The 19,345-nt window shown below is 44.5% G+C and overlaps 1 protein-coding gene across 1 annotated transcript in view; it reads left to right on the top strand.

Annotated features, from left to right (window-relative positions):
* The first annotated feature begins 16,587 nt into the window (after window positions 1-16,587).
* B4GALT1 (beta-1,4-galactosyltransferase 1) overlaps window positions 16,588-19,345 on the top strand; it is a 68,878-nt gene continuing 66,120 nt past the window's right edge. The window contains exon 1 of the mRNA XM_037797075.1: window positions 16,588-17,168. Coding sequence (XP_037653003.1) covers window positions 16,742-17,168 — 427 coding nt within the window. The 5' untranslated portion in view covers window positions 16,588-16,741. The remainder of the gene's footprint in view (window positions 17,169-19,345) is intronic.

The raw sequence follows: 19,345 nt of genomic DNA, 5'->3' as shown, positions 1-19,345 counted from the left end.
CAACCAGCTGGGGAAAAAACTCTTCCCAGCCGCTTGTGAGGGAAATGCTGGCCATAAAGCAGGAATGCTGTGGCCCCCAGAGGCTGCTGGGAAAGAGGTGCCTCTGGTGTGGCCAGTCCTGAGTCAGGAAGGCTGAGGGGAATCCCAGGTGAGGATGGTGAGGCAGGCAGTCAGCACGAACCTGGAGGTCTCAAAGGAAGCTCTGCACAGGGCCCAATCTGCTTTGCTGGTTCTTTTCTGGTTCCTGAAACTTCATTCCTCCCTAGAATAGTCTCTCCCCTGGCCACCCGCCCTCCCCTCCCTGGGAGACCCACAATGACCTGCATTCCTAGGCCCTAGAAACCCTCACACCTCTTCTTTTCTGACGTTCTTCCGACTTGTATGACTGTGTCTATTCTGTCAGTCTCTTTGGTTGTGAAGAACAAAGTTCACTTGTGAAAATATTTTAACAGATTTTAAAGATTTTACCAAAAGAAGATTGGTTTCTGAGGCACAGAATCCATGGGCAGAAATCCCATCAGGCCTCAGGAAAGATGAGACCAGGGCAAGAAAGCCTGGGAAACCCAGGCAGTCCCCTCCTTTCGTTTCTACCTCCCCTTCTCTCTGAGGTCTGTTTCATTCTCTTAGCTCTTTTTGATTCTCTGTGCATTGGCAGAAAGTAGAATGTTTACATCATCTCAATTCCAGCCACACCCAGGCACCGTCCCACTGTCCTAAATCTTAAATCCAAAGTCTTAGGAGGGATCATCTGATTGTCCCAGTTTGATTCTGATGTCCAGCCATGGTCCAGTCGGCTGTGGCCGGTGGGTTGGGTCAAGTCTTACAAAAATGGCTACCAAGGACCAAACCAGGGGAGGCAAGTTCTTAGAGAAAGGAGTCAGCTTGATCTGGCTGGGCACCTCCATTCTGTAACTATCATATATATTTCCTGGAACTGACAAATAACTGTGACTTCTCTTCTCAGAGCTTGTAAAATTTCTTCTGTGGTTCCCTCAGAGTCTGACTCATTGTTAGTCTCACTCTGGAATATTCTGATTTAGGTAACTGTGGTAAGTTATTCAACAAGCCAGTTCTTACACCCTGTGGCCTATCGCTTCTACCTCCTTCTGCAGCACCCATCACTTTTTCCTTTGCATTATGTTGTAGGGCCTTGCTACTCAAAGTGTGACCCAAAGACCAGTAGCATTGGTATCTCCTGAGAGCTTTTCTTTTTTTTTAATTGAGATATATTCACACACCATGCAGTCATACAAAACAAATCATACATTTGATTGTTCACAGTACCATTACATAGTTGTACATTCATTACCAAAATCAATCCCTGACACCCTCATTACCACACACACAGAAATAACCAGAATAATAATTGAAGTGAAAAAGAGCAACTAAAGTAAAAAAGAACACTGGGCGCCCTTGTCTGTTTGTTTGTTTCCTTCCCCCACCTTTCCACTCATCCATCCACAAACTAGACAAACGGGAGTGTGATCCCTACGGCCCCCCCAATCCCACTGTCCCCTCTCATAAGCCACATTTTTATACAATTGTCTACAAGATTCATGTGTTCTGGGTTGTAGTTTGATAGTTTCAGGTATCCACCACCAGCTACCCCAATTCATTAGAACCTAAAAAGGGTTGTCTATACTGTGCATAAGAGTGCCCACCAGTGTGACCTCTTGGCTCCTTTTGGAATCTCTCTGCCACTGAAGCTTATTTCATTTCATTTCACATCCCCCTTTTGGTCAAGAAGATGTTCTCCATCCCACGATGTCGGGTCTACATTCCTCCCTGGGAGTCATATTCCACATTGCCAGGGAGATTCACTCCCCTGGGTGTCTGATCCCATGTAGGGGGGTCCTGAGAGCTTTTTAAACTAAAACTGCAGAATCCTCTCCCCCATCTTCTGAAGTGGCATCTGCATTTTAACAGATCCCAGGTGATTCAAAGTATACTTAAATTTGGGAAGCACTGGAGGGGGATTGTTCTTATCTTCTAGAGTAAAAGGTCTGAGGGCAGAGACTATAATTGTTAAGCAAACCTTAACCGCACACTTTTTATGTGCAAAATACTTGCTGTATTCTGCAAGGGGCAGAACTATCAAATGCAGATATTACATTCATAAATACTTAATGAAGAGGATAAATTAATTTTATGATATCTGAGATTTACTTTAAAATAATCCTGCAGGACATGAAGGGAAATTGGAGGTAAATATGAAACAAATGTGGCTGTAAGTTGCTATTTTTTTAAAGCAGGATGATGGAAACATGGCGGTTCATGTTACTATTCTACTTTTCTGTATTTTTGAAATTTTCCATAATAAAAATTTAAAGTAAATAATAATGGTTGAAGACACTGTAAGAGATCATGTAGTTGCTCAAAGGAAATTTGTTCCCTGGCCAAGTGAAGAAATCCAAGGGCACTAAGAGAACTTCGAAAAGAAATTGCTCAATCCCTGCCAGAGACTTTTGGAGGAGGAATGCAGTAGAGAGAAATTTTGGAACATTGGTCATTTGTGGTTGACTTTTTCACAAAAGGAAGGGTAGTAGTTTCTTTCTGTTGCTGCAAACCAACTCAAGAAGAAAAAAGGCCACCTAACTGGCCAGTCCATGAGCAGTCAGATATGGCCACACCAGGGTACATCTTTATGTTCTGCTTCCTTGTTGACTTAATTTTCTGGCAGGCTTTTTTCCACATGATACATGCGTCAGCAATCCAAAGCTGCCAAAACTTTCCCAGAGGAAAGGAAGCACTTCACTTGTTCACTTGTAACAGAAGTCCTAAGGCAAAAAGGGTCTGTTGCTCGTTGGCACTCTTGGGGCCATATGTGGATCCCTGAGCCAATCACTGAGGCCAGAGAGATGCAATGCTCTCATTGGCCAGATATGTCACGTGCCCGTGAGGCACACCTCTCACCCTCACCCCCACCCATGGTGCCGTTATCCTATTTCGACCCCCTGGGGAGGCGCGGGAGTCTCTTACCTGAAGGTGTGGTGAATTCAGGGCAGACAAAAACAGCAGGTATCCTTTACCAGGAGAAAAGGTTGATTCTGTAAACTACACTCTCATTCAGGAATAGACTTTTAGAGATATAAAGGAAGTAGAGATTTCTCAGAGCAAGTCGGGACAAGGACAATCAAATTTCCTTTTTTTGACAGGTCCTGAACTGACAGATCACATAGCTGCACTGGATAGTCTGTTTGTTAGTGAGTTGGGTCTTCAGCAAGACTTTTAACCATCTCTGGCATGATATTGTGGATAAAATGGAAAATATGTGTTGGATGATAGAACAAATAAGAGGAAAGTAAACCTGCTAAATGAGGAGCAATCCTTCGTTATTATATTTATCCGTTCAGCATACACCCCGCCCTCCCCGCCCCCAGCTTATTTTGGGAGAATTTTCCGGTGTATATAGTCTTGGAGAGCTGCAGTGCCCTGACTCCCACTGTGAAAGCAGAAGGGAAGATTCTTGCTTTTCCTGACTCCTGGCAGCTGGGACTTAAGCATGTGAATTGGGCTCAGTCATTTCCACTGAGGACTTTGAATTCTTAGGGGACAATGCTGTGATGCAGGGAGGGTGTGGCAGCTATTTATGGCAGGAGCAGCAGCAGCATCAAAGGTCCAGAAGTGGTGGTGTTGAGTGTTAACTGGCAGTGGTGGAAGCAGCAGAGTGGTGTCATAATTGTTTCTAAGTCAAAAACCCTGAAGGGTACAATGACTGTATTTAAAGGATCCAAATCAACCACTGTTCAGGACTGTGTCTTCAATCTTGTCTTTTTCCCCCGTATTTTTTTTTTATTAGAGAAATTGTAGGTTTACAGAAAAATCATGCAGAAAATACAGAGTTTCCGTAAACCCCCCTCACATGCAATATTACTAGCACTTTGCAGTAGTGTGTACCTTGGTTACACTTGATGAAACAATATTATTATAATTATACTATTAATTATAGTCTGTAGTTTACTTTAGAGTTCACTCTTTGTGTTGTAGAGCCCTGTTTTTTTTTAAATTTTTATTCTAGTAACTATATATACCCTAAAATTTCCCCTTTCAACCACATTTAAACATAGAATTCTGTGGTGTTGATTACATTCACAATGTTGTGCTACCATCACCACCGTCTATCACCAAAATTTTTTCATCACCCCAAAAAGAAACTTTGTACCAATTAAGCATGAACACCTCAGTCCCTGGTAACCTGTATTCTAGTTTTTGACTCTATGAATTTGCTTATTCAAATTGTTTCTTATCAGTGAAATCATACAATATTTACCTTTTTGTGTTTGACTTATTTCACTCAACACCATGTCTTCAAGGTGATCCATGTTGTGACATGTATCAGAACTCCATTACTTTTTGTGACTGAATAATATTTCATTGTATGCATATACCACATTTTGTTTACCCATTCATCTGTTGATGGAACATGGGTTGCTTCCACCTTTTGGCAATTGTGAATAAGGCCTCTGTGAATATTGGTGTGCTGTCCTGAACCCTACTTTCCATTTTTGGGAGTAGATACCTAGAAGTGGGATTGCTGGGTCATTATGGTATTTCTGTACTTAACTTTCTGAGGAACTGCCAAACTACTTTCCACAGTGGCTGTGCCATTTTACATTCCCATGAACAATCAACGAGAGTTCCTATATCTCTATATCCTTTCCAACACTTGTAATTTTCTGTGTTTTTAGTAGTAGCCATTTTGATGGGCATGAAAAGGTATCTCATTGGGGTTTTGATTTGCATCTCCCTAAGAGCTAGAGACAATGAGCATCTTTTCATGTACTTTTTGGCCATTTGTGTATTTTCTTTGCAGAAAATTCAAGTCTTCTGTCCACATTTTTGTTTGTTTGTCTGTTTTAAAAATTTTTTAATAACAATATAGCCATTATATTTATGCAATCAGCTGAAGTTCTAAAGAAAAAGGACAATGCTGAAATAAGTTTTATCATCATTATTATAAATAACTTCGCTAGGTAAGAAATCCAGCATATATGTACTCCAAAACCAATTCCAGAAAATAATTTTTATGAAACACCTGTCTCCAAAAAGAAATATATTCAGAGGATGTTATAGTTCACTGTATAAATGTCAAATGTTTTATAGTACTGATTTACTGTATTTTATGTATTCTATAAAAATAAATACCTAAAATAAGACATGGTCATTCATAACAGAAATAATCCAAAAGAATAGATGCTTGGACTACACCCACTAGGAAACTTATTTTTTTTTTTAAATCATTCAGTCCATTAGATAAGCAATGCTTCTACTGTTACGGACAAACTTGATCTTCTTTGAAATGTGTTGTCCATTGCTTTTGTTTCTGCCACAGTAGCAATAAATAGGTGTGTAAGAGTATCTTTACCTAAATTCCTTCCAATAAAGACTAATCTATTTGCCCTCTCAGTGTCATCTTTCCAGCTCACTGGAGTCTCCTCCAGATCGTAAAGCTCATGGACGCCTTGGTCAATCACTTGTGGTTTGTCTTTGCTTGACACCAGCCCCTTTAGTATGACCTCCCTGTAGTGATCATTGTTGTTTCTAACATTCTTTTCCCACAGGAGATTCTAAATAAATACATTTAAACTTTCTTCCTTTGCATTTCCTGGCACTTTAAATGTGATTGTAACAATATTTTGATCAAGGTGAGGTTGTGTTGCTGCACATGCTGAAGTTTCTTTTGCAAACTTATTCCAGAAAGACTGTCAAAGGCATGAAGACCTAATACATTAGATTGAAGAGACTGTTCTTCCCCCTATTTAGTGTACTTGTGAACCCTTGTCAAAATTCAATTGGCCATACTTATAATTGTGCCTAATTGTCACCCCCTGAGAACTTCTTTTGTTGCTTTGATGTGGCCTTTCTCTCTAACCCAACTCTGCAGGTAAACTCACTGCCCTCCCCACTATAAGGGACATAACTCCCAGGGGTGTAAAACTCCCTGGCAACATGGGACATGACTACCAGGATGAGCCTGGACCTGGCATTGTGGGATTGAAAAAGCCTTCTGGACCAAAAGGGGGAATAGAAATGAAACAAAATAGTTTCAGTGGCTGAGAGATTTCAAATGGAGTTGAGAAGTCATTCTAGAGGTTCTTCTTCTTTTTTTTTTTTTTAAATTACTTTATCAAATAAAAAAAATATTTCCAAACAAAATATAACAAAGCAATGGGAAAAGCAAATATCCTGAAATAATTTCATTCATTCCAATATACTCCATGTATATTGGCCATGGAGGTTATTCTTATGTGTTATATAGATATCCCTTTTTAGTTTTTAGTATATTGGAATAGCTAGAAGGAAATACCTGAAACTTTTGAACTTCAATCCAGTGTCCTTGATTTTTGAATACAATTGTATAACTCTACAGCTTACATGGTGTGACTGCGTGATTGTGAAAACCTTGTGTCTGACACTCCCTTTGTCCAGTGTATGGACAGATGAGTAGAAAAATAGGGACAAAAATTAAATGAATAATAGGGGGATGGAGGGATGAGATGTTTTGGGTGTTTTGTTTTATTTTTATTCTTCTTCTTCTTATTTTTTATTTTTGGAGTAATGAAAATGTTCAAAAGTTGATTGTGGTGATTAATGCACAACTAGATGATGGTACTGTGAACAATTGATTGTATACTTTGGATGATTGTATGGTATGTGAATATATCTCAATAAAATTTAATAAAAAAATTCAATTTGCCATAGGTGTGAGGGTGTATTTCTGAAGTCTCAATTCGACTTCATTGGTCAACATATCTATCCTTGTGCCAGTACCACACTGTTTTGACCACTGTAGCTTTGTAGTAAGTTTTAAAATCAGGAAGTGTGAGTCCTCCAACTTCATTGTTCTTTTTCAAGATGGCTTGGCTATTCAGGGCCCCTTACCCTTCCAAATAGATTTGATAATTGGCTTCTCAGTTTATGCAAAGTAGGCTGTTGGAATTTTGATTGGGATTGCATTGAATCTGCAAATCATTTTGGGTAGAATTGACATCTTAACAATGTTAATCTTTCAATCTATGAACATGAAATTTCCTTCCATTTGTTTAGGTCTTCTTTGATTTGTCTTTTTGCAATATTTTACAGTTGTCTGTGTACAAGTCCTTAAAAGGATTCCAGTAAGAGGATTAATACCTACCCTGAATGAGGTAGGTCACACCTTAACTGAAATAGCCTCCTCAAAAGGTACTACTTACAATGGGTCCACACCGACAGGAATGGATTAAATTTAAGAACATGTCTTCCTGGAGTACACACAGCTTCAAACCACCACAGTGGTGGATTTTTCATATATTCCCTTTATCACATTGAGTAAGTTTCCTTCTATTCCTATTTTCCCAAGTGTTTTTATCAAGAAGCAGTGCTGGATTTTGTCGAAAGCCTTTTCTGTGTCAGTTGAGATGATCATATTCTTTGTCGTTCTATTAAAGTGGTGTATCATATTGTTTTTCTTACGTTGAATCACCCTTGCATACCTGAGATAAATCTCACTTGATCATTGTGTATAATTAGTTAATGTGCTATTGGATTAAGTTTGCTAGGATTTTGTTGAAGAGTTTTGCATCTATATTCACAAGGGATATCAGTCTGTAATTTTCTTTTCTTGTGTCATCCTTTCCTGACTTTGGTATTAAAGTGATGTTAACCTCATAGAATGAGTTAGGGAGGGTTCCTTTCTCCTTAACTTTTTGGAAGAGTTTGAGCAGGATTTGGTAAAATCTACCAGTGAAACCATCTGGTCCTGAGCTTTTCTTTGTTTGGAGGTTTCTGATTACTGTCAATTCTGTCTTTTAATTCTACATGAACATCAAAAAGTGCATATCATGTTAGGAGGCAGGCATTGATGAAAATATGATATGTGGAACTATGGAGGTGATGGTCCTGTACTGTTCTGTTGGTCAGACTCTAGCAGGAGTGCTGGAATCGGTCCTGGAAATTACTCTTTTATGGTAGAAATAGACAGACTGGAGCTTGCTCAAAAAAAAAAAAAAAAAAAATGCCTTGGGCAGGGAAGGAACTCACTTATGAAACATGAAAACCAGTAGAAATGATAGGTATTGTCAGCCTAAAGGAGTGCCCTCATGTAGAGAGAAGGCACATGGCTGATCTCTTTTCTAACTGAAAGACCATCAGGTAGAAAAGGAGTTCAATTTATTCTCGGTGACTCCTGGCATCACTGGTGGAAGCTATAGGGTTGGTTGAGCTTCATCTAAGAAGAGTTTAATAGTCAGGTTAGTGATATCCACAGCGGAGCAGGCTGCCTCAGAATATAAGAAGTTCCCCATCTCTGGACGTGTGCACACAAAGCTGGATGAGCTCTCAGAGGGTATGTTATATGTGTGGAGGGTGGATGAAGTGTGGTTGGCAACCTTCTAGATTCTGAAATCTCATCAACCACACAGGGCAAGTTTGGAAGGACTAGATGGAAACGGGAGGAAGGGAGACCAGAGATGTTGTAAATTGTGAGCTGTTCTGGAGCTCAATTCCTAGCCTCCACCCTAGCTCCAGAATTGAAGTGTATGGAAGATTGCATTATTCCCAATTTTTCCCCAGTTTCCTGTATCCAATCCCTTTGCCTTTTGGTTTTGCAATTCCTCCCACTAGAGACAGAATATATTTTCCTGCCCCACAGATGTTGGTTTGGCCATGTGACTTGCTTTGGCTCACAGAACGTGGGTAGAAGTGACCATTTGAAGCATAAGCATCAAGCTTTTTTGCTTACCGTCTTGTGCTTCTGCCATCACCACATGAAAAACATGCCCTTGGTAATCTCTGATTAGAGTAGCCAGACTACACATCTACAGCCTTTTGCAGAGCTACACTAACCAGCCCATGGATATGTGAGTAGGAAATAAATGTTTTAGTATTGTATGGTGCTTAGATTTGGTGGTTATTTGTTATGCAGCAATATTTTGGTAATAACTAAGACAAATAGAATATTCCAACAGGCTTTCAGACACAGCATCAAAGGCAGTACCTAAGCTTCTACTGGCCTTTCTAGGATCTGGGAAAGCATCACTTCAGGCTGAATAGATTGTGGGCAAATCCTGTCCTGGATATAGATGTTGCTGGGAATGGACGGCCAAAGTCACTGGGTAGGACCTAGACCCAGGGCTAGAGGTGCTCTGTCAGGGTAGGGAAAGGGGTGAGGAGAGGAAGCAGACTCTACTTCAAGTGCTGGAAAAAAGTCCAGGTGAGCACTCAGAATAAAGTGTGAATGGGGATAGCATACTGACAGACCATTTATTTGTGTTGCGATGAAGTAAAGATGGCCACAGATTCTTTGCTACACCTCTCATAAAGAGGTGGAGGTCTATTTCTACTTCCCTTTGAGCTGGGCTGGCCTGTGCCTTGTTATGATCAATAGAATGTGGTAGGTGTGACATTATATAAGTTCCAAGACCAGGTCTGAAGAGCTCTTCAGCTCACTCCTGTGTACATGGAACACTCCATCTTACAACCCAACTGCCACGCTGGAAGGAAGCCTAAGCAGCCATGTGGAGAGGCCCACATGAAGGAGAATGGAGACCCCTGATAAACAGCTCCAGTTGGGTTCTCAGCACCAATTTTCAGCCATGTGAGCGAGGCCATCCCAGATATTCTATCACCTCAGCCAACACTATACAAAGCAGCAAAACCAACTGATTAGTGCACAAAATTATAAGAAATAATAAATTGTTGTTTCAAGAAACTATTTTTTGAGGCAGTTTTTTGCCTAGCCATAGATCAAAGGTTGGCAGACTTTTTCTGTGAAGGATCAGATAGGGAATATTTTAGGCTTTGTAGACCACATGGTCCTGTTGTAACTACTCAACTCTACATTGTAGGGCAAAAGCAGCCACCAACAATTTGTAAACATAAGAGCATGATTGTGTTCTTAATAAAATTTTATTTACAAAAACAGATGGCAGGCCAGATTTAGCCCAGGTATATGATTTACTGGCTCCTGCAACAGCTAATTGAAATAGAAAGCGGTACCTGGAAGTGGGTTGCTTTCATAACAAAAACTTAAAACATATGGCATTCACTTTGGGACTAGGAAGCTTTCAGTATCCTGAAGGGCGGTGAGGAGTCTGGAAGCGCAGTAAGGAAATCGTTACTAGAGATTATTGGGGACTTAAGTTACATATTGGCAACATACAGTAACATGGATGAGACAAAAATGTATCAAATGAACTTGCGGTTTTCTATAGAGTTTTCCAGGCAATGTTGAAAGTTCTAACCAGCTCTCTTTAGCTGCCTATGAAAAGGTACAGGAAGAAGGAACTATTTTGTTTGCAAGCAGAACTACAGTGGAACTATAGAGGGCCCAGGACAGTCTCCCCAGCCAGCAAAAGATTCTCAAAGTAAATTAAAACCCAGAGGAAAGGATTAATTTCAGGACAATCTCAGAAAAATATGGCCTCTGGGTCAAGGATGTGGCTGTAAGACTCTTTAAGACCTCAGAAAGATTTAAAGCAGTGCTTCCTGGATCACTCAGCTAGTCAAAAGTACCTCTCAGAATCTTAGGGGTTTGTCCCATAAGACCCTGGCTTCTAGCTCAAAGTAGGAGGGGCTTGTCCATCAAAATCAGGAATTTAACATTAATACATTACTATCATCAAATCCTTAGTCACCAGTTGTCCCAATAAGATCCCTTTGTAACAAAATGATATATTTCAAAATCATGTGTTGTGCTTAGTTGTTTCATTTTAATCTCCTTCAAACTGGGGCAGTTTCTCAGTTTTTCTTAGGCACCTGTGACCTTGACATACTTTTAATATTTTAGGATGTTTATTTTGTAGAATGTTCCATGATTTAGCTTTTGCTATTTCCTCATGATTAGGTTCAGCTTATACATTTTTTGATAGGACTGTATCTGTATTCTTCATATTGCATTCTTTCAGGTGGTACACAATTTACATTTGCCCCATTATTGATATTCCTTTTGATCACTTGATTAAAGCGGTGTTTGCCAGGTTTCTCCACTGTAAAATTATTCTTTTGTTCACTGAAATTATTAGTATTTGGTGGGAAGACTCTTTGAAGTTCTGTAAATATCCTGTTATTTATTAAATTTTCATTTAATAATTGTAGTATGGACATGGTTCCCTATTTTATTCAGTTGCTTATAATCTGTTAGTATCAATATTTATTTTCATGCACAAATTGCCCCAGATTTGGCTAATGGAAGCACCTTCAACCTGGTTTCTGTATCCTTTTACATATCTTTATCTTTCTTTGAGCTCTTCTTTGGCACAGATTTTCCAGGCTCATCTTGTACTTTCTCTGGCCCATTCCTGGCATCAGTCCTTTCTCTAAGAATCCCTGGTTCCTTTCATCAGAGAATAGTATTTAGAAACTAAGTGTTGGGTGCTGGCTGTGCTCATCGCTTTTGGGAAGTGTATGTCCCAGGCCTTCTCTCAGTGCTACTCCTAGGCCTTCTCCCAGACATCCATTCTCAGCATGTGCACACATGCACACATACACACTTTATTTCATTATGAAACCATGAACTCACACAGATCTCTCCAATTCCAATATAGTACCACAGGATTCATTTTTGTTTTCTCCCTGTGCATATGCAGAATTTCCTTCTCTGATTATCAGAAACTTGAGCAACTCTCATTATGTTTTTATATAGTTACCTATTTATTCAATCCCCCTATATATAACAATCTTTTCATGCCATTTGGCCTCCATCATTCAGGTTGAGCTGCCCTGCTGCAGAGAAGCCCTCCTACCCTACTCAGATCCTGACACCCCATGGATGCCCTCTTTGCCCTGCTTGGGCTTGGACAATCTTTGAAGGGCTGCCATCCTCCCAACCTCTTAATCCCACCTACGTGGACAACCTCCTCATCCTGTTTGTGCCCTGACACCCTGCTCTAGGCTGTTTGGAGTCTTACCTTGATCAACCCTATCAAATGGTCTTTGGACTGAATTGCTCAGGAAGAGAAAGAAGAAGAGGAAGTGGAAGAAGATAATTTGCTTTTATAGTTCATAGGTCCTTGAACCTGAGGAACTATACCTGGATGTGATTTAGATGATGAGATTCTGGACCTGGAGCTTCAGTCTGATTTTGTAATTGAATGAGCCTTTGGAAGATCTGGGGAGGGGATAAATGTTGTTCTGGTTTGCTAATGCTGCAGTTTTGCAAAACACCAGAAATGGATTGGCTTTTATAAAGGGAGTTTATTTGGTTACAAAGTTACAGTCTTAAGGTCATAAAGTGTCCAAGATAAGGCATCAGCAATAGGGTACCTTCACTGGAGAAAGGCCATTGGCATCCAGAAAACCTCTGTTAGCTGAGAAGGCACATGGCTGGTGTCTGCTTGCTCCCAGGTTGCGTTTCAAAATGGTGTTCTCCAAAATATCAGCTTTCAATGGCCATCTTCAAATGTCTCTCAGCTGCTGCAAGCATCTGGAGCTGCATGGCTCTTTTTAAAGTACTCCAGTGATTTAATTAAGACCCACCCTGAATGGGCAGGGCCACATTTCTACGGAAATAATCCCATTAACAGGTCACAACCTGATCAAAGGTGTTACTAGTCATATTTCCATAAAACACTCAATCAAAAGGTTTCAACATAATCAACACTAATACTTCGACACCCACAAGATTGCATTAAAGAACATGGTGTTTTGGGTGACATAATACATCCAAACCGGCACAAATGTATTTCCAATGTCTGAGGAATATTAATAATTTGTGGCCACTGGGCAAAGTATGAGGGATTAAAAATGGCTGCCAGTTCTTTGACCTTTCTCCCATCAAGGAGTGTAGTCTATTTCCACCCCCTTGAATCTAGGCTGGCTTGTAACTTAATGGAAAGTCCCAGAGGTGATGCTTAAGGCTAGACCCTAATGGATCTGCATCTTCTAGCCTTATGCTTGGAATGCTCCTTTTTGGAAACCACTTTCTAGATTGTGAGGAAACCCACACAGCCATGTGGAGAGGCCATTCCGAGCTCCCAGTCTCCAGCCAGCACCAACTGCCAGTCATGCAAATGAGGCCACTTTGGAACTACCAACTGGGCCAGTGTCCCAACCGACACCACGTGGGGCAGAGCTGCCCAGTCAACCCACCCAATTGTGAGAAATAAATTGTTGTTGTTTTAAGACAGTAAGTTTTGGGGTGGTGTGTCATGCAGCAATGGATTACTGAAATAACTGCCAATCATGCAAGCAGGCACTATCCCTTGCCCTTTTGATTTATTGGAGTGAAAGAGAAATGCAAACTGTCAGGTGCAGATGAGGAAGCTATGAGAGGGCTGTAGAAAGGCCACTAACCAGTCTGGAGACACCTGCAGGGAGAGGCAGAGAGCTGGATAATTCTGGGAAGATGGGCATTAAATTGGCAAGCCGCCAAACCCAGATCCCAGCTTTGAGCCAGTCAGCACTTCAACTTTCTCCTCTGGGTGTCTCACCTGATGGGATTCATTCTTCACCTGATAATGTTGAGAGTGGGAAGAGCTGGGGACAGTGAGGACTAAGATGCCTTCTAAGTCCACTTGTTTATGTTTGGATATCTGGAAAGTATTGTCCTGAAGATTTCTGAATGCTCTGGCCCTTTCCAAAGTAAGAAATGTACTGATTTTAGATATGTCTGGATCAGGGGCTGGAGAGGTTGGTGCTCATACTTCAGTGGACTCTGCACATTCCCAAGGGGTAGAAGGTTAGCAAGTATTGTTCCTTTCCCTCAATGCCTGGGCAACAGAGACGGTAGTGTCAGGTCTGTGGCCCCTAACCTCAGTCTTGTCTCCTGGCCATCATCTGAACATATGGAAAGCACATCTCCATACCCACCCACCCAACATCATTTTACAGATGGGGGGTTAATCTGACCCACCCACACCAAGCAGAAATTTCCTCTAGGAACATCTGTTAAGCTCAGTTTCACCATCACCAACTCCCTAGTGAAAGACTCTAGATTTTTCTGTTTTAAAATAACTTAGCAATATTCCTTCCTTCTCTCCTCCCAACATCAAGATGATCTTAAGTATTTATTTAACAGGTATTTTAACAAATACTTATTCAATGCCAACTATGTGCCATGCTCAATTCTAGATGCTGAGGATACAGTAGCGAACAAGAGAAAAAGTTTTGGCCCTGATCTTCTATGAAGGAGACAGACACCATTAAATAAATGTATAATGTCAGGTAGTGATATCTGCTCTGAAAAAAAAGCAAGCAGATAAAGCTCATTTGGGTAGGGTAGTCTGAGAAGACCTCTCCCATAAGGTGATGTTTGAGAAAACTGAGTGAAATATAAGGGAATAGTGTTTCAAGCTAAGTGAAAAGCAAGTACAAAGGCCTTGAGATGGGAAGAAGCATGGGAAGTTCAGGGAATATCGATTAGGCCAGTGCAGCCAGGGTAGAGCAGGGTGGAGAGTGGTAGGAGATGAGGGTGGAGGGATAGATGGGCAGCCAGATCAGATAGGGCTTCTAAGAAACTTGGGTTTTGTTCTGCTTATTTGATTTATGCTTGCAAAGATCTCCTTGGATGCTGTGTGGAGAAGAAACAGGAAAGGGGGTAGAGGATATGGTGGAGGGAGAAGCAGGGTGGGGGCCAGTTAGGAGGCCACCACATAACCCAGGCCAAGATGATGGTGGCTTGGTCCAGGATGGCCCCCACAGGGCTGGCGAGTGGTTGGATTCTGATGTTTTGAAGGTAGTGCTGACAAAACTTGCTGAGGGATTGTCAGCGGCATTTAGAATAAGAGAATAAAGATTCCCTTTTAGGTTGGGGTTGGGGAAATGGATGAACAATGGTGCCATTCTCTGGGGTGGGGGCAAGAGAATAGGCTGTTGGGGGCTGGACGGGTTTAGATGCTGGTGGTAAGATGGGCAGTTGAACAGATGACTCTGGAGGTCAGAGAAAGGTCTGGGCTAGAGACAGAAACTTTGGAGTGATATTATAAATATAAAGTGATATTATAAATTACTTTTAGGGAGTGAGTGAAGGCTGAAAAGAACATCATGGAGGCCTTGGGCCTTCAACAACTGAGAAGCCCACAAAAATGACAGAGGAAGGGCCAGTGAGTCAAAATCAGGGGGGCTTAATGTCCAAGAAGCCAAGTGAATAAAGTAGATTCACAACCAAGTGCGAGTTTCTGAGCCTCTGTTTTCTCATTCGTGACAATGGAGACAGTACCAGTTGCCTACTTCATTCCGTTGTTAGAATTAAATGAGATGAGGCATGTAAAGTAATTAGGCATTGCTTGACTGGCATACAGTAAACTCTCAATATATGGTAGCTCTTAGTTATCATCCCCCCCACTTCTGAGTTGGCTGCAGGGGCCCTCAGCTTGTCAGTCCACATAAATGACAGCACCCTCAGGATTCCTTCTCACTGGTGAGGAGTCTCTGCTCACTCAGGCACCAGGTGGGTGTGAGGAGTGGCCTCTGGGTCTAGCATTTCAGTGCCCAAATCTCTCACCGACACAGCCTCCAGCCCTTACTTGGAAATAAACAAGGAGAAAACGTGATGTAAATAAGGATTTTGGAGACAGAATTCTGTGCCTCCTTCTCCCCGCTGTGAGATCTTAGGCAAGTTTCTTAATCTCTCTGGTGAACTCTGTAAAATGGAGACAATTCCAGCCTCTGATCCAGACATATTTCATGGGATTATTCATAGGGTTAGAGATAATATATTTGAAGCCTAGGCCGTGCAGATTGTAAATAAACCCGGCTGCTCTCCTCTTGCACGCCGGCGTGGGAGTTACTGCAGCTTTTTGCCACACTCCCAACCAAAGCATGTACCCTGGCGGAGCGTGATGCAATGGAAGCGAACGAACACCCTTCACCTGGAACTGAGTTCGGCCGGCCGCTGAGATCCGCCTGCCCGGGCCACACAACAGCAAGCCGAGGAGCTAGAGTCTCCTCCACTTTCTCTGCTTCAAGGAGCCTGGTGAGCCACTTTCTTGCACGTAGGTAGAAGGAACTAGGCGAGCAGAGGGAAGGGGTTCCGAACATCCCATAGAATCCCTCGGTGGCTGTCCAACCCCCGCCGGCCATCGAAGCCCGTTCCTAGGCAACCTTTCTCCGCCCCTGTTTCCTCCTCCCAAAGGACTACAGAGGCTCCCGCTGGACGGGCTGGAAAGCAGCCACGACCCCCAACCCTCAAGACAGCGACCCGTCTGCCCTCTTCTCCGCCCTTTTCTCTGCGGCCGCGCGGCAGGGCCAGGCCTGCGCCGACCAGGAGGCAGAAAGCCAGCCGGCGCTTCGGCCCACGCGGCTCCCGGGCGCACCCCAGGAAGTGGCGGCGCCTCCCGAGGGCAGCTCTGAGGGGCAGACGCGGCGTGGTCGAGTCGGAAGCCCCGCGGCGAAGGCTCGGGAGCAGGAGGCAGAGCGCGGCTGGGCCGCAGAGTCCGAGCCGGAGCCTGGGGGACAGCACCACCGGCGGGCGGGACTTCCCAGAGCCGCTCCTCGGGGCTCCCTGGCGCTCCCCGCACCGACGCCGGGCGGCCCGGCCCCCTAAGGCCGCCCCGCCTGCCGCGCAGCTCGGCGCCGCCCCCCGGCCCTCCGGAAAGCACCGCTCCCGGCCCCGCCCCCGGCCCGCCCTCTCCTGGGGCGCCCTTCTCGCTCGGCGGCCGCCGGCCAGTCTCCGCGCTCAGCCGCCCGCCCGCCGGCGCCGCGCTCGCTGGCCTCCCCCCGGCCCCTCCCCCGCTCGCCGTGGTCTGGCCGCTTCTGGCCGGCGGCCCGCGGGCGGGCCGCCCACCCCACTTGTAGCCCACCCCCCTCTTAAAGCGGCGGCGGGAAGATGAGGTTTCGGGAGCCGCTTCTCGGCGGCAGCGCCGCGATGCCGGGCGCGTCCTTGCAGCGGGCCTGCCGCCTGCTCGTGGCCGTGTGCGCGCTGCACCTCGGCGTCACCCTCGTCTACTACCTGTCCGGCCGCGACCTGCGCCGCCTGCCCCAGCTGATCGGAGTTACCACGCCTATGCAGGGTGGTTCGGACGCCGCCGCCGCCAGGCAGCCCTCCGGAAATCTCGGGCTCCGAGGGGCCCCGCCGCCGCCGCCTTTAGGCATCGCCTCTGAACCGCGCCCGGATCGCGACTCCAGTTCCAAAGCAGACTCTCGCACCAGCCCGGGCCCCGGCCCTAGCCGCGCGAACAACCTGACTTTGGCCTCATTGCCCCTCATCACGGCGCAGCCATTGCCCGCTTGCCCTGAGGAGTCCCCGCTACTCGGTAAGGACTGGGGTCGGGGCCAGTTTGGGGACTGGGACTCCTTCGGATTTTCCCGGCAGGGTTCCCCGGACTGCCCTTTTCCACTACAGCCAGCCTGTCTGTTCCGGATCAGAATCCCCAATCCAAACAGAGGCTCTGGGCTGGATGGAAGAGAGAGAACGGGAAGTGGGTCTTTGGGGACTTATGTTGGAGGTTGGGACGGGGGCGGTAGAGGGAAGCCGGCAGGCCCCTGTGACTCCAGAACCGGAGAAGGCCTTGGAGACGTCCCAGCGCTGGCGCAAGCCTCAGGAAGTTTTGGAGTTTGGGTCGCTTAGGGTTTGGAGCAGCCTGCGCCCTGTTAACCCTGGTAGGGACCTCGAGGCAACTCAAAGTAATCCCTCCACGTCTGGGGGCTGAGGTTGAGGGCCCCCAGTGGGGAAGGAAGCTGGCCTCCCAGTTTACATCTCCTTTCTTCCCAGGGAGCAGCTCTTTCCTGAGTGTAAGTAACTTTTTCCTGAGCATTTGGGCAAGTGACTTACCTCTCTCAATCTCTGGTTTCTCATCTGTGAAATGAAGGTAATTAAACGCTATCTAGTTCAAGGGGTTGTTTGGAAAGATTAAACAGAACAACGTAAACAAGCTGCTTAGCAGGGTAAGCGCTCAATACATTGTCACTCTGCGTTCAGTTCCTCCTCTGGGTAGATCGCTGCTTCGGGGCCCTCTTTCCCAGCTTCCTGCGATGTAGGTTCCCAAAAGAGAAGCAAGCAGAGTGTTCCCAGGAGCAGAGAGGCCTTCTGGATGTGTATATTGTGGGTATCTGGGAGCCAGAGAGCTAAAATATAACCAGTTACCACCGGTTGTCTCCCTTCTCTTGCCCAGCTGATCTGAACTCTGGCCCCAGCCTGTTTCAGCGTGGGCAGGGAGCTGGGGTGGGTTGGTTTGCATTCCTTATGTTTGGAGGCGGGTGAGACCACCTCTGAACCTCTCCTTTGCCCTGTAATCCACAGGCTTTTAGGGACAAGGCAGCCACAGGTTGTTCCGAGGGTTATCAGACAGGTGGCAGCTCATTTCTACCTCCACGTTTTAGAGAATGTTGTTCCGAGGGGCCCTGGCAGGCGGAAAGGCACCTTGCCCACGGGAGCTCTGTCCTTTCTCCACAGAGCCCTGATGGAGCAGGCCTTCTACTTGGTCTTGCTAATTTCTCCAATAATTGCTACAATATTTTCATATCAAGTTTGGGAGGAGTCCTTTGGAATTGGTCAATGTGAACTGTGGTAATGAAGGTGACTTTTTTTAAAGCAGAAAATTGAATTCTTTCAGACTTGATTGTCAGTCTGGAAAACAGATTGGTCCTAGAAAATGAAGTGGAATCTTTGCTCTGCTGCAGTCTGACCTCAGGTGTGTTACAGTTTCTCAGATGGTCTTGCTCATGTGTAATATGGGGTCGTTGGTGCTTACTTTACAGGGTCTTTTTTAGGACCAAATGAGAGTGTGCACATTAAATATGCCACATATAAGTGCTTAGTACATGGTGGTTAATAATAATGTAATGCTAATATTTGCTTAGGACCCTGAAGTTCATTTTCTCAGACTCCCATGGAGCTGGCTCTGAACAGTAGAGAAAAGGGGAAGAGAGAGAGACCCTCAAACCACATAGAGACCAGGTTTTGTGCTTCAGTTTGCTTTTAATCGTTGCCTGGACACTATGCCAAAAGAAAGATAAATGAATTAGCAAAAAGAAAAGTATCTCCAAGCTCATTAGACTGGTGTTTGAGGTGTAAGGTCATCTCAGAAGTATGAGAGCCAGTTTGCTTTGCTTTTCTTTGCTTTGTTTTGTTTTGGGGTGGTGTTACCAGTGACTGCTGTTTCTGAATCGACTCTGAATTGGTGCCCTGAGAGCTCTAAAGGCCTTCCTGAGAGAGTGTTTTGGAGGACTAGGAGAGAGGTTCTGAGCCTTCTCTAGCTTGGTCCCTTCCTGTGACATGCATGGGACCATGAAGCTGCTGCTGAGGCAACCCCAGAAAGTGAAGGCGGAAGGCTTTTCTCCATTTGAATTGCTCTCTTAAGGTTTAATGGTTGGGTGCTGCTCTCAGAGTGGAGGTTCCTGGCTAGGAGGGGGCCCCGAGAGGGCTGAACGTCTTCCTGGGGGTGTGTGGGTGGGGGGAGTCAAGCCCATCTGTTCAACTGGGCAGGTGTCA

This window comes from Choloepus didactylus, chromosome 10 (assembly GCF_015220235.1).
Source record: "Choloepus didactylus isolate mChoDid1 chromosome 10, mChoDid1.pri, whole genome shotgun sequence".
Lineage (NCBI taxonomy): Eukaryota > Metazoa > Chordata > Mammalia > Pilosa > Megalonychidae > Choloepus > Choloepus didactylus.
The sequence above is the reverse complement of the archived record's forward strand: the minus strand, read 5'-3'. Positions and strand labels throughout refer to the sequence as shown.